General features: G+C 40.9%; 2 protein-coding genes across 6 annotated transcripts in view; both read right to left on the minus strand.

Annotated features, from left to right (window-relative positions):
- Window positions 1–122: 122 nt before the first annotated feature.
- Window positions 123–12,317, minus strand: ttc38 (tetratricopeptide repeat domain 38). The gene is made up of 14 exons (XM_084364487.1): window positions 12,227–12,317; window positions 11,733–11,810; window positions 11,523–11,604; window positions 9,319–9,490; window positions 7,305–7,478; window positions 5,001–5,076; window positions 4,521–4,640; window positions 4,314–4,373; window positions 4,052–4,090; window positions 3,494–3,575; window positions 2,853–3,018; window positions 1,578–1,737; window positions 1,055–1,128; window positions 123–685 (listed from the first exon to the last, which is right to left on the minus strand). The coding sequence occupies exons 1-14, from the start codon at window positions 12,254–12,256 to the stop codon at window positions 598–600; spliced, it is 1,401 nt and encodes a 466-aa protein (XP_084220613.1). The 5' UTR covers window positions 12,257–12,317; the 3' UTR covers window positions 123–597.
- A 912-nt stretch (window positions 12,318–13,229) lies between these two features.
- The window catches only part of mical3a (microtubule associated monooxygenase, calponin and LIM domain containing 3a), a 70,843-nt gene continuing 64,330 nt past the window's right edge, over window positions 13,230–19,742 (minus strand). For all 5 annotated transcript variants that reach the window (XM_084365145.1, XM_084365146.1, XM_084365143.1 and 2 more), the window contains 3 exons: window positions 17,318–17,417; window positions 15,415–15,488; window positions 13,230–15,331 (listed from right to left, as the gene is read on the minus strand). In XM_084365145.1, coding sequence (XP_084221271.1) covers window positions 15,147–15,331; window positions 15,415–15,488; window positions 17,318–17,417 — 359 coding nt within the window. In that variant the 3' untranslated portion in view covers window positions 13,230–15,146. The remainder of the gene's footprint in view (window positions 15,332–15,414; window positions 15,489–17,317; window positions 17,418–19,742) is intronic.

Raw genomic sequence — 19,742 nt, forward strand, 5'->3', positions numbered from 1 at the left:
AAGGACATCTTTTTTACTGCTACTGTATCACTGCGAGGACATTTCTTATTCTCAATGTGCTGTTGCCTACGGGCATAAAAGTGTGGTGCACTTTATCGTGTTGCACAAATAGTCATCACATACAAAGTGCAAAGTGTATATTTATTGGTTTTGAACATGGTTTTGTATTGATCTTGACATGCAGATTTTATTTATGAAAAGTATTTATATTTACATGTGATGTTTGCAAATAAAATTCAGAAGAAGAAAGTTACACTTTGCAAGTTGCTATACTGTATATTGATTAGAGTTGTCAGCTTTGTTAGCTAATAGAATCAACACAAGCAATACATGTGCTAATTATCATGCAAATTGGCAACCTGTGGTTAAAATTAGCTCATAACCTTGAGAAAAGTGCAAATTTGCTCACTTAAAAAGCTTAACAGGTCAGCAATCTAAAAGGGCACAGAGTGCGAGTGCTGTATAAACACTTTCCCAATCTCGACAACAGTGCCAAGTCCTTGCCAGCTTGCAAAGGAGGCTCCTCTAGCCAAACGCAGGCACATCAGATATTGGTCTTGTTTTGATGTTTTTTGCATTTGAACCTTGCAGTGGAGTCTAGGCGTGAAGAGCCAGGGCTCTCTTCATCAGGCGATCCGTCATAGGGGAGTCTGGCCTCACGGCATCACGCTCCACCACAAGACATCTGCAGGTATTCAGCACAACACGAGAGAGAAAAAGACATGAGCAAAGATTGTGAGACGAGGGGAAGCTGATCAATAATGTAAGTCCAACATGATGTATGGACAGGGAGTGTCGGTTACATAATGGGACCATACATACATTCCATATGTACAAGGAAAGACGGCAACAAGAGACAACTCGAGTGGACAGCAGCCCCAACGGCAACTATATGGTATCATGATGAAATCCAGCACTTCGAACAGTGCAACATTTTTCTTTTTTGCTCCCATAATCTCTCAGCAGATTTTCACACAAAAACATGGATGGCCAACTCTGAAATTGGAGAAGACTGAAGCATTCTGTTTGGCCTGAAATCCCAGTTGTGCATTACCTTGCCAGTTTCTGGTGGTGGTTATTCTCTGACTTCAAAGCTGCATGAATAAGCAGTTGATTGAAGACGTCCCTCTGTAAACAACAGTGGACAAACCCATTAGTAAACACAGACCTGCTCCAACACTGTGTATAGGGTCTTTTGACCCTGTTGTGGTATATTGTATGTACACTGTTGCACCTTAGGGAACAAGTTTTCTGCACACAAAGAACATAGAATACATGGAGTCCATCAGCATCCATCACAGAGATTCATTATTCATACAACGGCGCTCCACATTCCCACGTTATGCGGTATGTTTATGGCTTGAAAGCCTTCAGTACTCATGCAGAGCGTTCTTCACCTCTGGCCTATTTCACAACAACAGGGATTTCTGTTTTACTAAAGAAAACATGGTACAGTACGATCAGAGATATCCAAAGAGAGTAAAGCCTCAGACCTGCACACATTTCAACAAGAGCACTCACTGCAGTTTGATTTGGACTTGATTTTGTTTCATTATACCCCTTTTCTCGGACTTCACCTGTGCATCGCTACCACCGATATCCACCATGCGATAGCGTAAAGGGTACAGTAGCTCCACAGCTCCATTGTAGTTGCCCTTGTTGTACTCCATCATGGCCTGACACATTGATACACCGACAGACCCAGCCAGCTGATGTTGCTGATTGTCGCCTGGCTCTCTGTGAAGGAAAGGAGTGTTTTACAAAAAAAGATAAGACATGTATAGGTACACCTAAAGGTTTAGAAACTAGAGCAGGGGAAGGGAAGTTTTGTTGAGAAATGGCAAACATATCATATGACTATTTTTCATCTACTGTATTTAACACTGTTAAAAGCATGCGACAACAACATGTTTCATATGAGATAACGTTATTTAACATTTTGAGAATTATTCCTTCTAGAAAACACACATCCAGTGTATTAAAAAAAAATATTTTACTCTGCTACTGTGATTTAAGAAAAACAGAAAACCACAGACCCCCATGTTGGCAGTTGAATAAAAGAAAAGCTGTGAATGACGCTAATATGTAATATCCTTTCATTAAAAAATAAAACAAACATCAATAGAAAAAGCTCTAGGTGGGTTTATTTATATCAAACTGACAAGTTGATTTTTAGCATTACTCCACAGAAATGTGAAAGGCATTAACACCCGAGCAGCCAAAGACTCCATACTGCTGTGAGGCTTTCTGGGATTATCTAATGCTTAAAGTCACTGCCTCTGACTGTAAGAGGAAGTATGTAAAATTACACTATGGCAAAATATGGATTATGTAAAACTGTGCAATCCTTCCAAACAGAAGTGACACGGTATACTCTATGTGAGTGATGGAATTAAATAAATGCAAAGCTCAGGCGCGTCCTCAGGGCTTGCCTGAGAATTCAAAGGAGAGCTGCGTTGAGCTTTCTTACTGTGTCTCCCGAAGGTGCATCATCCAAAACTCTTGTAACTTGCATTATATTATGCAACAGTGAAAAACATTGACATGGTTTTAAAATGCAGCTTTTCTGTGGGTTGTGTGCGGGACAAAGCGGAGAGCACAGGCTGTCCGTGGTCAGACACCACAAAACTCCAGAGACGCAGCAGCTGCCGGTGCATCTGCTAACAAGACCGGGGTCTCTCAGACGGACTACAGCTCTGAATTTTCTTTCTGACTGCATTCACTCTCCCTCTCGCCATCCTACGCTCTGCCTTGTTTCTGTCTCAGTTTTACATAAGGCCTGTGTTGCTCTTATGTAACGCTGACAGAGTGTCGAGGTGTGCAGTGAAGGGGAGAAATGGTGCAGAACTTACTTAGCCAATTCCTGGAGGCCCTCCAGCAGACGCTGAGAGGTCCTGCTCTCTTTAGCTCCCAGCGACACCATGAGGAAGTGGAGGTCGTTAAACAAGGTCACGTGATCATCGGTGTGTGGCTGCGTAACCTGGAGCAGCTCTCGCCAACGGTCCTTCACGCACACGTCTGACACACGCACCAACACAAACACAAATATTGCTTGAAGGCTGCAGGATGCAAAAAACATGTTTTTGAAATATCAGCAGGTCATTTAGTGTCTGTTTTTAGTCTGAACAGAGTAGAAAAAAATCGCTGAGAGGTTCTGCTAATTACACCAAACACAGCACTCACCTCATTAGCAGTTTCACTTAAGACCATACGATCTTAAATAATCTCAAATTAGATGTTGCAGAAGCCCTTCAGCCCATTCGCAACACGTGAACAAATGTTGCAGCACCGACATCAACATGGTGCAAAATTATCTTTTTTGTCAGACAAATGACTAGTGAATGCTCACATTTTACCAGGGATTCAATAGATTAACATTGTTCTCTTGGCTGGTGAGCATATTTTACCAGCATTTGGCTAGTGGCTATCATAACCAGACCTATCATCACATTGCTTTGCTGGAGAAGGTCTTTGGCATTGACCCATATCTTACCCTCCATTTCAAGTCTGCAGAGCATTGAACTGGCATCTACCATGTCCAGCATGGATCCTGTGGCTTTACAACGTCTGAACACCTTAGGAAACACAGGACAAACTTCCACTATTCACCTTGAAAACTGAAGATTGAACAAGTAGCTGCCAGCACACAAAGACATTTTTCAGAGAAATCCATTTTTAAAAAAGAAACGTTTATCTCTTGCTGGACTTGAGAATTTCTGTTGTGTTCAAACTTATCTCAGTGGCAAGTAACACTATGAAATGTTCCTGAAAAGACACAGGACATAAAAGGACTTTACTTCAAATTTCTCTCTATTTTTAGAGTGGATAAAAAAATAATCAGCTTTGGCAGTTGACAGTGAAATGTTTCTGCGCATGGACTTGACCTCCATTTGCACACACTTGCCTTCTTCAATTACCACAGGCACAACACATTGCTTTTAGTCTGCATCCCCTGTGTATTGGAACATGGCATGGCTCTTGGAAGGAGTGAGTGCATATGTACTTGGACAGATATGCCATTAAAGTTTGGATGCAAACAACACAAACCAACCTGAGCGTCGAATATTTGCAGAGCAGCTTCGTATTGCCCCTGTGGAGGAGGAAGAGGTGAGAAAGATGAATTTGCATAACATCAGACTTGAGAAATAAGTGCGGTTGATAGATTGTGTTGCACAGAACGAAAATTAATCTGGGAATATAATCAACTCCAAACTTCACACAACCCTGGGGAAAGGATATCATAAATACAAGTTCCACAAACACTCCTATTGCCAACTCTTCGCTTGACTGAGAAAACTCATTAGAATCTTTACCTTCTCGATGAAGTATAGAGCCCAGTGCCAATAGTTATGACTGGCCAGCATGTCAGATCCCTGGAATTACACAATACATATTTCAAATATCTTTCCTAGGGCTATTTCAATATGTAATTTAATTCAGTGGACTCTGACAAACTGTACAAAACTGTACAAGGTTGCTGAGATGTGATTAATCACAGACACACTGGCTAAGGTTGTTACCTGCCAGTCTTTCTCTCTACTCTCCATGAACTTCAACCCTTTGTCCACCTCTGATCTCATCTCATAAATATGGGCCACAGAGTGGACAGACCAAGCATCATCCGGAGTCACAGCGAGGCCCTGCACAAGAGAATTCAACAGTTTGATGGGAGGAGAAGAAAAAAATGTGTTACGCTAGAGCAAAATGACAACTCAAAAATAATGGCATGCTCAACTCTCAGTGGCTGTCTTTCATTTCATCTCTGATGTTCCTCAATCTTTTCTCAAGTGACCGTCGTGTCACAGCTACTTTGTATGCATTACACATTCGGCACAGAAGAGTCAGGCTGCTCAGGACTGAGAGAGCTGCTTATTATTGCTGTTCGACTGCAAATTACTTGGCAAATTGAACTGACACAATCACACACACAGCCAGGGCAACCTGGCTACAATAATGACAGCAGAATTTAGACCAGACTACAATGGAGAAGAAAATCTCACCTCCATGGCTACTTTCTCAGCCTGGTCATAGAAGCGAGTCTCCAGGAGACCAAATGAATACAGTCCTTTCAGATAGCTGAGGGCACAAAAAAATCATTACAAAATACAGGGCAGAAAGAACTGCTACTCACCTATTGAATTTATCTGACATGATGAAAAGCAGACACTAGCTTTGTGAATGTGTTTAACTGAGCAATAACAACAACAGCTAAGGGCCACAGATGAGAATGATTTCTAGTGATCCCAATTTTCTTTTAAGAAGAGGCAACCTGATAGTTACATGAGTGTCAACCTTTGTGTGGCATCATGTTGATTACTGCCTTCACATTAATGCTTTGTGGGAATATGGGCTTTAATTTTCATTGAGGTAATGTTGTGACAGATGCGGGAATTGATCATTCTAAAATTAGAAATTCAGCAATGACTGTATTGATTTGGTGATGTCTGATTCTCTGCGAGATAGATGTGAGGAAGTTCGATGACAGTCAGCTGACAGTCCCCCTCTTAGGTAACTTTAAAGGGTCATTATTCTGAGGAAGACATGATCAGTACTGGAATGTGTGACTGATTGAGCCAGCCTCGTCATGAGGTATGTAACCATTGTCCTGTTGTTAACTGACAGTACAAGTCAAGACGATCTGAATAGTGTAGAAAACGCTATGTGTCTTCTCTCCATGCTGCATGTATGAAAGAGATCTGATTCATCACACAGAGGCTGCAATTCTTCAGCTTCTTCAACTCTCTGACTTTAACAAGGAAATTTCCTTTACACAGAATACTGAAGATTTGTCTCCGTTATACAGACATAGCTTGAAAACATTGTTGAGAAGCATGAATGTTACCATTAAATGTTAAAATATGCTTTTGTTAGATCTGATTCATATACTTTGACTATGTGTTGTTGAAGGATGTAAAGAAAACAATTTGCACAGGCTGTCACCCATAAAGGACATGCATGACTGCAGCGTGAAGGCCCTCCTCCTCCTGCAGGACAGATTCCAGCTAACCTGCTACACAACAGCAGTAAACCCCCCCATTAGTGTATACACTACCTGTGTTTGCATGTCTTTGCGTGACTTTGTTGACTTGCAGAGGTCAAACGATGGTGGGTTTTTAATAGCCAATAGCAACAGATTGTTGCAGGAAATGGCCAATATCACCCCCCGACACTGTCGGAAATTAACATTCTTTGACTAAATTAGAAACTAGACAACTGTTTACTTATCATCTAAGTCAAACTAATAAATATTTCTGTATCAGTGAACATCAAACTAAAATTAATATATGCCTAAATAAACCTACAGGTCTCTGATGCAGCTACATCTCTGTGTGACTCCGGGCTACACAGCCATCGGCCATGATCAGAGCCAAGTTTCGGGGATACCAATAGTTTCCTATCAGTGCAGATTACCATTACCCCAATGGGTTTCTTGCATGCCTCTTTTTATATTTTTTATATGCCCAGGACTCAATTTGAAACTGATCCTGTCGGAGCAGGGTCTGCGACCTCCCAGATTAGGATCTGTTTGATAGGATCTGGCACCTCGTTTGTAACAATCAAAATCTGTAAATACATTTTGTGTAATATATAATGTTATCTATTCTGTTCTTCTGTTATTTCCCATTGAAGTTACTTGTAAGTCGCTTGCTTGCATAGTTTAGATGCATTTTATATCTGATTTTAAAAGAGATAGAGAGATAGATAGATAGATAGATAGATAGATAGAGAGAGAGAGAGAGAGAGAGAGAGAGAGAGAGAGAGGTTAGGTTACACAGTGATGCCTGAAATGTTTCAGTTTTGTGCACATCAAGCCAGCTATGCTGACATGTGGTTTAATGCTTCTTAGTGTCTAAATATTTTGATGCTCATGAATACATTTGTGAGGTGAACTGGTTGGAGGAGTATGGCTAAATTAGGATTTATGCGTGTGTGTAGGTACGTGCTGTTCATAGTGCTGAAACAAATCAAGAGAGGAGAATGATAGACAGACAGACAGGCAGACAGAACATGTCACGTAGTTCAGTTTCTATGCCTGCTGCTTCTCGTGGTTGTAAATAAATCTTTCGTCCTTAATTCCACTACTAGTCCCATTGTATCTTTATATAAACCTGTATGCAGTATAAACTCCATTCACATTTCTAAATGAATTAATTGTGAATAAGCTCATCATGATGACACATTCACCTTATATATGATGCAGAAGTACTTTGAACTCCCATTACATCTAGCCGAACTCAAGTCAACAAGTTGTAACTTCCAAAGCTCCTGAATGCTTCTCTTGTAATGTGTGCTGTCTTCTGTACCTTGACAAAGGCACGTGTGGTTTCCAGTAGGGCAGCACCCGGGCCACAGAATCCCTCATCGGGATCTGGGCTCCCATATAGAAGTAGGCATCATGAGCAAACTTGAGAGCCAGCAAATCAGTGGGGTGATCGACCAGAATGTCTTCCCATACATCACTGGCCTTGGGAAAATTTCTATTAGAGAAGAATGAGTCACTGTCAAAGACAAGCACGGCTCTGTGAAGGACAACAAAACAAGCATACAAGGAGAATAGCACAGACGTCAATATGCTTTGTGCCGAATGGAGGGAATTAGAGGCCCTTGAAAAACACAAGTATCCTTCATGAGAATACTGAGCTACAAAATGTCTTGTTAAATATCACAGTATATCCTGCTAAACCACAGGGAATAAAACACTGCAGATAAAATACAAATATGACTTGCTCGGAATTTACAGAGTAAAAGAGTCTTTGGCACACAATGTAACAAATTAAATGCTGAGGATCTGGAGCATATGACTGCATCACATGAGCAGAGACAAAGAGGAACTGAATGAATGTTGCTTCATAGATAAAACACATTCTTGTAGTCTTTTCACAGGCAACCTATTTCCTCTGGCATAGTGGTAAACAAAACTGATCTCTTCTCTGCTGGGAACTAATGTTGCCTGACTGCACTGTAGCACTTGCTACGAAACATGTTACATTAAATCAATGGAAATGTCTCTTTGTTGGTGAGATTATTTACCAGTTTGACATAAGGGGTGAAAACTCAATTGCACACATCTTTTATAAAGAGCGATCTGGCCCTTGTTGTTTGACCTTGCCATAAAACCCCCTTACAGTAACGCTACAACCCCCTCATCAAAGGTATAGTCAGAAATGGGCACAAACTCAAATTATTGCGGGACATTACAGACGGAGACATGACTGATTAAAATGAGGGTGCTGGGATATTGTGTTTAAAGTTGTGCGATCACTGAGTGGATGATGTAACTGGTGCTCACCATGGCAGCAGATGGTGGCATGCAAAGATAGTTTAGTCTCAATCCTACCGCCATCAGTTCAATGTCAGCAGTGCAAATACATTTTTGACAGTTACATGTCAAGGATTACACCACTTAGAGTTAACAAAGACAGCAAGACCTCCTCCTCTTTTCAAAAAGCTGTCTCCTCTGTCCGCCTACACTAGCGTAAAGCTTAAGCAATTGTAAGGTATAAAACAAAATGTGCATCTGTGTTTAAAATGATTTAGATTTTCTTGTTTAGTTTTGACTTGTTTCCAACTAGTATACTGTACTTAAATAAAAATTATTTTTTCTGATATGAGCATCTTTTCCTTTGCGTTTTTTCACAAGTTCATTTCCCACCACCTACATTTAAGAACATCTGGTTTGACTGACAGACATTTCCTGTCCTGTCAATTGTATAATGGAAGAAAGTGATATCTTGTTTAGCTTAAATTTAACTTTTGACTGTCAGCAATCCAAAGAAGCATGTGCTTATTTATTTTAAACTGATCCCTCTTTACGACCTACATAAGCAAACAAGAATTGATGGTGCTCATAACACTTTTTTCCACAGGGGCCACCAGAATCAACTAAAAACTCTTCTTCATTCTTTGTAGACGTTAAAGTTCAAGTCTGTAATTAGTTTCTATACAATACTACATTTTTATTTTGCAGAATGCAAAATACTATATAGTAGTAGTAGTACAGTATATTTGGAAACAGTATATTTATAGTTTATTTGTGCATTATTCCACTGATTACTTCATATATTTTGCCTATGAGAGGGAACTATTGCACTGCATGCCTTTAAAAAAAATGGAGGTTATATGTACAGGGCAGAGTTCTAGACATTTCTTTCAAAGCCCCAATGTAGCAGAATAAATCAATGTTTCCTGGGATCCCCTATTACTTATTATAACTTAAAAGAAAACTTCTGGAAACCACTGGCTCCTATAAGACTATATTGTTATTTATATATTCTGCTTTGACTGCACTTCCTGTAGCAACCCATCTCTATATCTTACCCACGTGAGAAGTGCTCCATAGCCTTGACATGGAGCCTCTCTCTAGGCGTGATGTTCTGGCCGTTGGCCAGCTCCACTGTCCGCCTCACAGCGCTGGCGAGACGTTCATTCAGACGGGGTGAGGTCGCCGTTCCAACCAGCTCCAAGCCCGTACTGATCACATGGCCCATAACTACAGGGAAAACAGAAGACACTAGTCTTTTCTTCTGCACTTTCTAAGTGCAGCTTTACAGTTTACATGAAAAATCACATGCTCAGGTACAAGTTTTCCTTTAGCGTTAAGCCAGATATGTCTTTAGGTAACTGCCTTTACTGTTTAAACAAGGCTTTTCAATTTCTGTTTACGTCTAATAAGATATGAAGTCACCAATAAAGGTTTTCATCCCTGCTGTGTGCCCTCAGGACACATGAGGCCGCTTGCTGGTAACTCACTGTATATTTTAACTTCAAACTTGATGTTACTCCAGTCATTAATTACCCTTTAATGAAACTTTGTTAGAAAGTTTTTACTCATTCTGAATTTTGGTTGACAACTTTGTTTTTCATTAGACACTTTGAGATCTTAAACGAAGACATCAGCAAATATAATTGTGTTTTATTTGTATATTCAGATTTGGATGAATCTATTGCTTATGGTTCATGATAGCAATATAATTCATCTCAAACCAGAAGACCTCAATTTGTTTTCATTATGCAACCACAACACAGACAACATTTGAATGGTCTGATCCTGTATTTTCAGCAGGTAAAGTCAAAAGCAGCTTGCGGGTTCCCAGGAGCATCAGTAAGTGTTGAACCTGCACAACACAAGCTTGATTCATTTGCATGAGCAGCAGCCAAACATTTCAAACACTTGATGAGAGCTTCAACTGAACACATCGTGATAAACAGCAGCATCTAAAACATCAATTACAACTCAGACAGGTACTGATCAACCTCTGCTTCATGAACTTAGGTCAGTACTTCTGGTTAATAAGTGACAGCATGGGAAGTCACTGCTAAATCTCAAAGGTTTTATCATGTTAGACACACAGCAGACATTTTCACCTGTGGTTGCATGTAATTAATTACACCCGATTACACACATTATACCTGCACTAGAAGTGTATAACATTGCCCCAAAATAGCACCACAAGATTTCAGGGTATTTCTGCAATATTGATATTCTTGAAAATATTTCGGGTTCAGACCTCACAATGGCTGTTAAGCTTGCCTCACAGGGTTTTCTGGCTCTCTTTGTACTCAGCCAGATGCCTCTGCTTGAGGACATGACATAACTTTTCTGTATTGTTACCGTCTCCTTGCATTTCTTACATGACTGCAGTTTGTTTTACATGAAATCGTCTGTCACCAATCCACCTCCACTGACTTTTGCTCTAAGCCATGCTTGTTGTTGTTACATAGACCCCTAATGTGCACCCATTGTATGTTCAATAACATAAATGTCTGTCGTTACAAAGGTCCATCCGGAAGTGTGTGTTTAGCGGAGGCGCGATCTCTTCTTTGTGCAAGTCATGGTCTCTTCTACATATGAGATTAGATTACTCAGTATATTCAGACTCCAAAGCATGAGAGATGACAAGAAAGCTTCTATGACCACTGCTCCCTCTATGTGTGAAATTCATTTCACGTAAAATGTGTTTTTGAATTGTCATGGTTGACTGACACTGGGCCTTTGACCTTCTCTGTCAGGGGGTTTTAGACTCTGACTGAAGATAATTGTTAAAGAAAGATTATTTGTTGGGTAAATGTAACCACCACTGCTGGGTGGTGCCTATTTTCAGGAAGGTTTTGTAAAACAAATAGAGTCATTCTTGAGACAATGGAGACTAACGAGAGTGTTTATTTATTCATCAAAACAAAGACTGACCTGAAAGTACAATTTTTATTCATCAACCAAGAACAAAAAGGACTTTGAGGAAATGACCTCTCCAATGTTTATTTAAAGTATAGAGAGCCACAGTCATTTCTTAATGAGGTTATTTTTGCACTGGATAAATTTAGTGCTTTAACCTTCATCCCTTTCTTATTAATGATTACTGATTACTTTGGCCTCCTTTTAACTCTGCAGCTGCATCCTAGTCCTGTCTACTTTTACACTTTCCATGTCTAGTGAGGACTCGCCTGGTCACGTGAAATAAATACCTAAATAACGAAATAAAACATCAATTTAATGAATAAGGCTTGACCACATATCTACTTACCAAAGTTAGGGTCAGCTGCCTGGATAGCAGAGATGCACCCTTCAAATCCTCCCAAGGTGTCATCATTACGCCATGTCACATACTGCAAAGTAACTACATGTTAATTGCAGTTTTGACTAATGTGCATACAGCAGTCTGCAGACAACATCAACCTGTATGCATGGGATGGAGAGTAAGTTATGTTCAGGATAAAGGTGTTGTGTAGGCTACCTGAGTGAGTATGGCGTCATACAGCTTGCAAGCCTCATTGCTGGTGGTGGACAGGGGGAGACCCTCTGCCCTCCACGCCTGAAACAGTGACAGATGCACGCAGGTATAAATGTGTGCCCCGCAACAGAGCACTTTTCCTGCCCTTCAAGTAAAATGTGAAAACTGCACACGTAGCTGAACTTCTGCCTCATTCAACAACAGACGCGTTTTTAATGTTGCTAACACAAAAGACACAGATATGATATGCGTGTAGAGAAAGGAGCAAATTCACGTGTGCCTGCAACACGACCAACTTAGCTAACTTTGTATTTTGTGTCGACTCCCACTCCGCCATATTTTCACTTCAACAATAGTTTACTGTCACTTCTCGTCATCTCTAGTTATTTATCACTACTCTCACACCAAACAAGCAAACAAACGAACACCAAAGTGTCGCTTCTTCGTCTCTTTGCAGATATGAGGAAGCCACTTCTCCCTGAAGCCTCGTCACCAACCTGGCAGTCCCTGAAACTTGAAGTACGCATGTTTATGTTAAAGGTTTGACCTCCTCACAGCCGCTCTGCCTCGAGCTGCTGCAGCGGCTCATTTAATACATACACACCGGATGTTAGCTGGGGCTGGACTGATTTCAAAATAAGAGCATTAAAAACGAAACGTGTACATTTTGTATCAAAAGTAATCCTTCCACGCACTTGTGTCATGTGCACATTGTTTTTAAATGGGAGTGAGGTGTATGGACGATATTATTCAGCATTAAGACCAGTTTTATATTTGTTGATTTTTCTTTTTAGCTTTTCAAAGTTAAAGGAGTATTGCACTGATTTTAAGCCATAGTTTATTTGTCCTGAGGGGGACAAGAGAAGACAGCAGTCCTCAGTGTCTCTGCAGGGAGAAAATTACCCCCCAGCCTGCGCGTCATCATTTTGAATCAGAAGATGTGTACAAGGCAGATGTGATCTAACAGAAAGTTGCTATCAGCTGCATTGTGGGAATTGTAGGAATCCATGCTTTTAATGCTTGGGACTCAAAGGCTTGCCTTCCTCTGCTTATTTATTAACTAAATTGAATTGAAACACTAAAGCCCTGGACTACTTACATTTGTCTTCGCCCCATTACACAGCCCACTTAACTTTGTTCCATATGTAGTTTAGGATTTATCAAGTATTTATCAAAATGTGAATTCTATTAAGTATGCACGCTATTACGTTTCTAAACCACTGTAGCCTGACTGCATTATACAACCCACTTACACACATTTGGGTTTAAAGTAAATCTACTTGTAAAGTATTTCAGGCTCACTGCAGAAAGAGATTTTATGTTAATTAATGTTAATTAAGACAGAGCTAATGGCAGTGGAGAGAAAGGGTAGGAGCTCTGGTCAACTAGGGCGACTCAGCCAAAAATCACATCCGTTTAGCTGGAAGTTGTGGTTCATAGTAGTAAGTTAAAACACTTTTAATGACCATTTTTAAAAGTGAGATTTTAGTGGACAAACACTTAAAAGAACAACTGCATTGTTTTATTGCCGATTTCAGCATACATCCAACACCCCTATGCATTTTAGCTACATGAAGCATTTACAATACAAGTCATGTGTCGACACAACGGTTTAAAAATTAGGATTCATTTTCTTTACATATGATACAGTTTGCACACATGTTAATAAATATCAATACAATCATGTCAAAACTTATCACACACCATCTAAAACAACGACCCTTAAAATTATGTAACTTTTTTTTGTATTCACAGCTCATACCAAGTCATAAATATAGCCTCTAGTGTTTCTGTAAAACAGTGACCACATGGGTTTGTACAGTTGTCAGAAAGGCTGATAGATATGACTGCCCACGAGATAAACCACAATGTTCCTGTAGGATGCAAATTGCTCATAAAGCACTTTGCATTTCTCCAGCGCCCCATTTAAAATTATCTATTTGTTTGCATGGGGACCTGTGGTATAAAAGCATCTGAAAGAAAAAGAAGAAGAAGAAAAAAAAAAGACAAAAATCTTCCAGTGGGATACACGGATGTGACTGCTTCAGAAGCAACTCAGAAAAACAAAATATAACATAAGTAGAGAGACTGAAAATGAAAAAAGGCATCTTGTTCAAGGGTAAAGTGTTAACACTGCCATGTGTAAGTGTTGTGTAGTGTGTACGTTCTTGTGGTGTACCCCTCAAATATTGCAGCATATCTGCCAACAGAGAGTCCTGTGGCACAAAAATGAGTCGTGTGAGCTACGCTGATCTCCCATTAACGACAGTAACATCCCAATGTTAACACATGTGGTAGGAAAATTATCTGAACTTGAGGAGACAGTTCCCTCCAACAGTTGGTTTACTTCGCTACCGTTTAACACAGTAGGAAACACGAACATCCGATACTGAACACGGGCAAGTACTTGTAAACGTTAACTGTCAGTGTGATATACAGTGAATGGCATGTCACGGAGAGGCCAGTCATTATCGAGGCTTAATTGTTCATATGTAGCATAAGTCTGTATTCTACGTCCTAGCGATCAAAAACAAGGTTAAGTTCTTCTATTTGCCCGCAGCCTTCATTCCTGACATGCAATGGCTTATGGGTGCATGGGAGTTATGCACAAGTGCAAGATAATGAGATTCTGGGCACTCTCCTGTGAATGCAAAACAAACAAAAACATTTATCCGTTAAAAGCAAACAAAAGTAATAAATACATTTAAAAAAAACAAAACATGGCCATATTTAATGGATTCTTAGTGTTGACTCACTAAACACTCTGTGAGGGGAAAAAGCAGAAGAAATTAGCCTTTCATGGTGTCTTTGTGGTTCATTAGGATGCAGAGTCAGTCAGTTTGTCACTGGACAAAAAAGGCAGCTTCAGCAGAGGATGTCCTTTCTACAGTCAGACTGAAAGGAGAAACTCCGATTGAGGCTGAAGACATCGGTCCAGCGTTTGAACACACCTCTGTAGCAGTCCTTTTTCGGGGGAAAAAGAGAGAGGAGCCTTCATCTGCTGAAAAGTGGGACTTGTTCTACACAGCTATACACAAAAAACACAATTCTTTACAATTCCTTTACATCAGCAGGACCAAACTGCATTCTTCCCTTTAAACAATCGAGAACGATACATGTCTTTAAAACATTCTCCCAAAGGTCCCCGCCCTCCTCATGTCTGAGAGGATCCACTTCAAGGCTGGGATGATAAAGCTGTGAATGTACTCGCCTCTCCACCCACAGAGAGAGAGAGCAAGCGAAACTGCAAAGTGATTAACCAGGACTGCCTTTGGGCAGAGGATATGTAAACGTAGCAGACTGCTGCAATGTCAGAGGCAGTCGTAGTGTTTGTGTGTGTCGGGGAGGGGGGTCTTTACACATTCACTGCTGCAGGTGTTCAGCAGACTATTCTGATCGGATCGAGAGTCAACTCTTTCAAGCCCAGTTGAGGTTGAAGCCTTTGGAGAGCATGACAGCCTCCAGGTCCTTGTCCTCCTCCTTCTCGCGAAGCCGCTGCTCGTCCAGGAGGGCCACCAGGGCGTCGCGCTGCTCCACCACCTCCAACATCTCATTCAGGATCTGCTTCTCCTGAGCGAGCTCCTTCTCCGTCTTCAGGTGGTCTGACGGAGGCACGGGAGAACAAGGAGTTAAAGACATTACACGGATGAAAGCATTCAAGTGCCTGCAACGCTCCTGCACTCACCTTCGACGGCCATCCGCTCTCTGAGTTCCTGCTGCAGTCGGCTCTGCCGGTCCTCCAGCTCCAGCTCTCGGGCACTTGGGGACAGAGAGAAAAAAAAAGAAAGTGTGTTTCACTGAGGAATTATAGCTCGCAACATTTATGGTTTTTGGCTGTATCCTTATTTATCCAAGCAGAATATCCTTTGAAATACTAGTTGTTGAAAAAAGATGGAGAGTTAATGTAATTGCTTTTAGAAACTGATAATAAGAGAAGAATGGATCATTTAATGACTTGTCAAGATGTAATAAAGTTGTTTGTTGCTCTGGATTGCCAATATAATCACATATCATATCATATTACTACAGTGAAAAACGATTTTGACTTCATAGAAGCTAGAAGCCATTTTGAACTCTTGCTGCGAATATTAATAATAATCATTAAGATAAAGAGGTAATTAGTCAGTATTATTTTATCATGTGTTATTGATTATAATTGCCTTGTACTTAATTGATGAAATATTATTGCATCCTCGGGCAATTTATCACAGGTATTACAGGTTGCGTTACATTTTTAATCAGGCTGACACAGAGGCTCTGGGGTCGTTAAGAGCTCTGAGTGAAATATCTCAACGACTACTGCAGACAATCATGATCCCTGGAATCAGTCCTCATGGCTTTGGTGATCACTCGATACGTCCCCGCAGCACCACTGCCAGGTCACATGTTGGACTTGAACAAGAATTGTGTTTCCAGAAGGTTACAGGGAGGGGCTATTGACTCTGGCAGAGGATTTAGCGATGGTACTTCTGAGATTTTAATCACAATTTCAAAAGCTAACCTTCTGAGAAATCCATCTGCTGATCCTGAAGTCTGTCCAGGAAGCAGTCTTACAATAGATCTGCACGAGCCATGTGCAGTTTATTCATGCTTTACTATGTAACACAAATGCACATCAGAACAGGTATTATCCTGTTTGACAGGTCAAAAGCTGTGAAGACTGCTGTGCTTGTACTTTCACAGTTTATTAAGTACATAACACAATGCATGACAGCGATATTAATCACTACTGTACAAAAAGCCTCCTTTTCATCCTGTCTCTACCTGTTAGTCATTATTCATAACATGCAGACAATCTGCACTCTAATTATACTCATAATGCTCATGATCAGTCATTTCTTTGTGAGCTCTCTGAGACACCAAAGAACATAAGTATACACATCAGAAGCATTAAAGTGCTGCAGAGACATCTGTCATTCACAACAAAGTCCCACACAATTTCACACAAAATCAGGCGATGCGTGCACCTTCCCACAGGATTGTTTTAGAATTTTACTATAATGACACAATCAGAAATTATAAGTTTTATTTTTCTGATTCAGTTGTTTGTAGCTCGCTCAATCACTGCTGTTCTGTCTCTCCTGTTGATGTGGGGGGCAACTTTAAATAGGGTTTTTGCAAACAACAACAAATCCTGCATAAGCACGCCTGTAGATTAAATTAATAACATTTAAAAAGAATCACCTTCCATCTTCTAAGCTAACGCTTTGGTCACTATTCGTGCTTTCACTGTCAGCGGACTCGCTCTTTAAGATAATCTGAGCACTAAGCTCGAAGCAAAGCTGAGCTGTAACTGAAACTGAGCCTGACAGAGTGCAGCTGAAGGTGATGAGTGTTAATCTTGAGAAAGTACAGCTTGGTGTGACTATAGATGTATGGTCTTCATTTTAAAGACATTTTAACGACATTGTGGAAAGTTCTAAATATCATTTAATACACCGAATCTACATGAGAATTTAAAAAAAACACAAAAAGATTTCTGAATTGCTTAGAGAGGGCCATTTTCTGGAAGTGAAGCAGCACCTGTGACGAATCATTTCATCAATTAGCTCATCCATCTCAACACTCTTGTCATGTCCTGTACTTACAATATCATGAGTTCTGACTCATAGCGGACCAAGGCGTTTTTCTCCTGCACCAGCTTGAACCACTCTTGCATTAGCTTGGGATCGTCCTTCTTGCCCATGCCTGAAGGAAAAGGAGGAAGCAAACAGTGTGAGTAAGACACCAGATGGCTGGGAGACGACACTGGTGTCACACAGACAAGGACTGACACAGGCAATGCAATGACGGCCAAGCCAGGATGTCCTCGCTGAGGGGTGGTGAGGTGGAAGGATGGACTCGACACCGACGAGCTCAATCACGCGTCATACTTAAAGATGACGCACAGAAGATGGCGTGGAGCTACAGGTTTTTTTCAACTTTGGCAAGTGCATACGCACGCACGCACACAGACACGCACGCAACCCAAACACACACGCAAACATAGATGTTGTCGCAAAGTTGAGTTTGTGTTACCCAGTTTGGACTTTGTGTCAGACGTAGGCCTCCTATCAGTTGTTTTTTAATTCACAGTGGGTAGGTAGTGAGAAAAACAACACAAACACACCAATCAGCAGCTAAGACATTACAGAGACGTTAATTCTTCATCCTCCCCTGTCCACATATTGACCCACCAACAGAAATAAAATCCTTTTAAGATCCTTTTCATGCTGAGCGGTTTGGCAAGACTAATTACGCCGTCTTAAATTTATTCAATTACAAGGTCAAATGTTTATGGGATGACTTCATCATTGAGACCAATAGCAAAGTTCACATTCCTCAATCCAGTCTGCCCCAGTGTAAAGCATGTACGGGTGCTTCTGGCATCATGCGTTGCAGTTGTGCAGTTTTCATAATGAGCACAATCAGTCTGAGCCCAGAACAACTCGCACTTGTAGTCGCACCGTACGCAGAGGAGACCAGTCTACCAGGCATGCTTAGAAAGGTCTGCTGCTGCTGGGGCGATGCATCCTTTTCATTTATCTGACTGCAGCAGGTGGAGCCAAGCGCTTTCAATGAGACACCTGAAGGCAAACCTCAATGCAGCGTGACACACTTAGCTGGGGAAGAGGAGGCTCTTGCAAAACGAAAAGGAAAAACACCGTACACACATAAACCGCATGGCTGTGGTCTCGGGGGCTGGTTTTCGCTAATTAACAGAAAAGGGACAGAGAGGCAGAGCTGGAGGAGAGCTGGGCACACTGGAAAAGGAATACAACATGTTGAGACAAAGGAGGAATTATACAAGAAGGGCTGATTTTCCAAACCTATCCTACGTATAGCTGTTTTTCTTCTCTTCTTACACTCTTTAAACCGTTTCCACCGCCACCAACCCTCAGCCCAAGGCTCCGAACACAAAAGAGAGAAGAGGCACTGGTACAAGGCAGAAACAGCAATAAAGAACAAGAAACCAGTTCGCACACGAACACAAAAGCATGTGTCTTCAAATGGATTAGGTGCTCAGGCAAAAATCTTCACCGACAGGTGTTAGGTACGGGAACAAACCAGATGATCCATTCATTTTTTAAGACCTGTTTTGAGTGAGAGTTGAATATTTATAACAAATCATCACACCATGCAAGTTTCTCACTCCTTCAAACTCAAACTCACCCGCGAGCTAGCCACGTGCCAGGTGTTCACCGCTCGCTCGTATTATCATTTTATGATTACATGACACTTTTGACTACGAGAGGCAGAATTCCTAAAGACGACTGCAAGAATGGATACCGCAACAGACTGCGCAGCTTCGATATTCATTTTGGATAAACAGAAAACAGAACGCATGCTGTAGATTAAAGACACAATCCAGCAGAGTAGTTTCCCCTTTGACCGAACCCTGCTACTTAGAATAATAAGGAAAAAGATTGCTGTCTCCATTTTCTGAAACAGTATGATTGAGAGAATATTACAACTGCATTACTTCTACAGCATACAGTGTTATATTAGTATATAATCTGCTGCTCTCACTGGAGCCCACTCAAAGACGTAAGTGGCCCCCAACTGTGATAAAAGTAGCCCAATTTGGGGATTTTGGTTGCCAAAAGCTACAGAAATCCTTTCCAACAAGTTTTTCAGATAATGTCACATTGAACGTCGAAAGTCTTTATATGAACAGCTCTGACAAAGCTTTGATCAGAGAGCAGAAAATAAGTTCCACCTAGCTGTAATAAACTAAAATGACATTTGGTTTTGATCATCAGCAGCTGTCATTCACTGCATGTCCTATTTACCTGATTAACTAACAAGTAGGCCAGTCTGGTAACTCTGCATGGCAGGCCTGTCAGGCTTTGGATGTCCCCTCATGTTGAAACAGTGTGAAGAGAACTGCACTCTAGTCAGAGCTAATACATAATACTGAAATCATTTGGATAATATTTTTTTTACATTTTTTTTTTCCAATGCCTTTTCAAAACCAAAAACAGCGGTAGCCAAAGTGTATGAAATGTATTATACGTGTGTTTGTCTGTTCCA

This window comes from Pagrus pagrus (genome assembly GCF_965226575.1).
Source record: "Pagrus pagrus genome assembly, chromosome: 10".
Classification (NCBI taxonomy): Eukaryota; Metazoa; Chordata; class Actinopteri; order Spariformes; family Sparidae; genus Pagrus; species Pagrus pagrus.

Coding starts and splice junctions, on each gene's coding strand:
- ttc38 (XM_084364487.1), bottom strand. CDS start 12,256: ATGCGTACTTCAAGTTTCAGGGACTGCCAG. Junction 11,811..12,226: donor CAAGTTTCAGGGACTGCCAG/GTTGGTGACGAG, acceptor TCACTGTTTCAG/GCGTGGAGGGCAGAGGGTCT. Junction 1,738..2,852: donor GGCCTCCAGGAATTGGCTAA/GTAAGTTCTGCA, acceptor TTTCCTTCACAG/AGAGCCAGGCGACAATCAGC.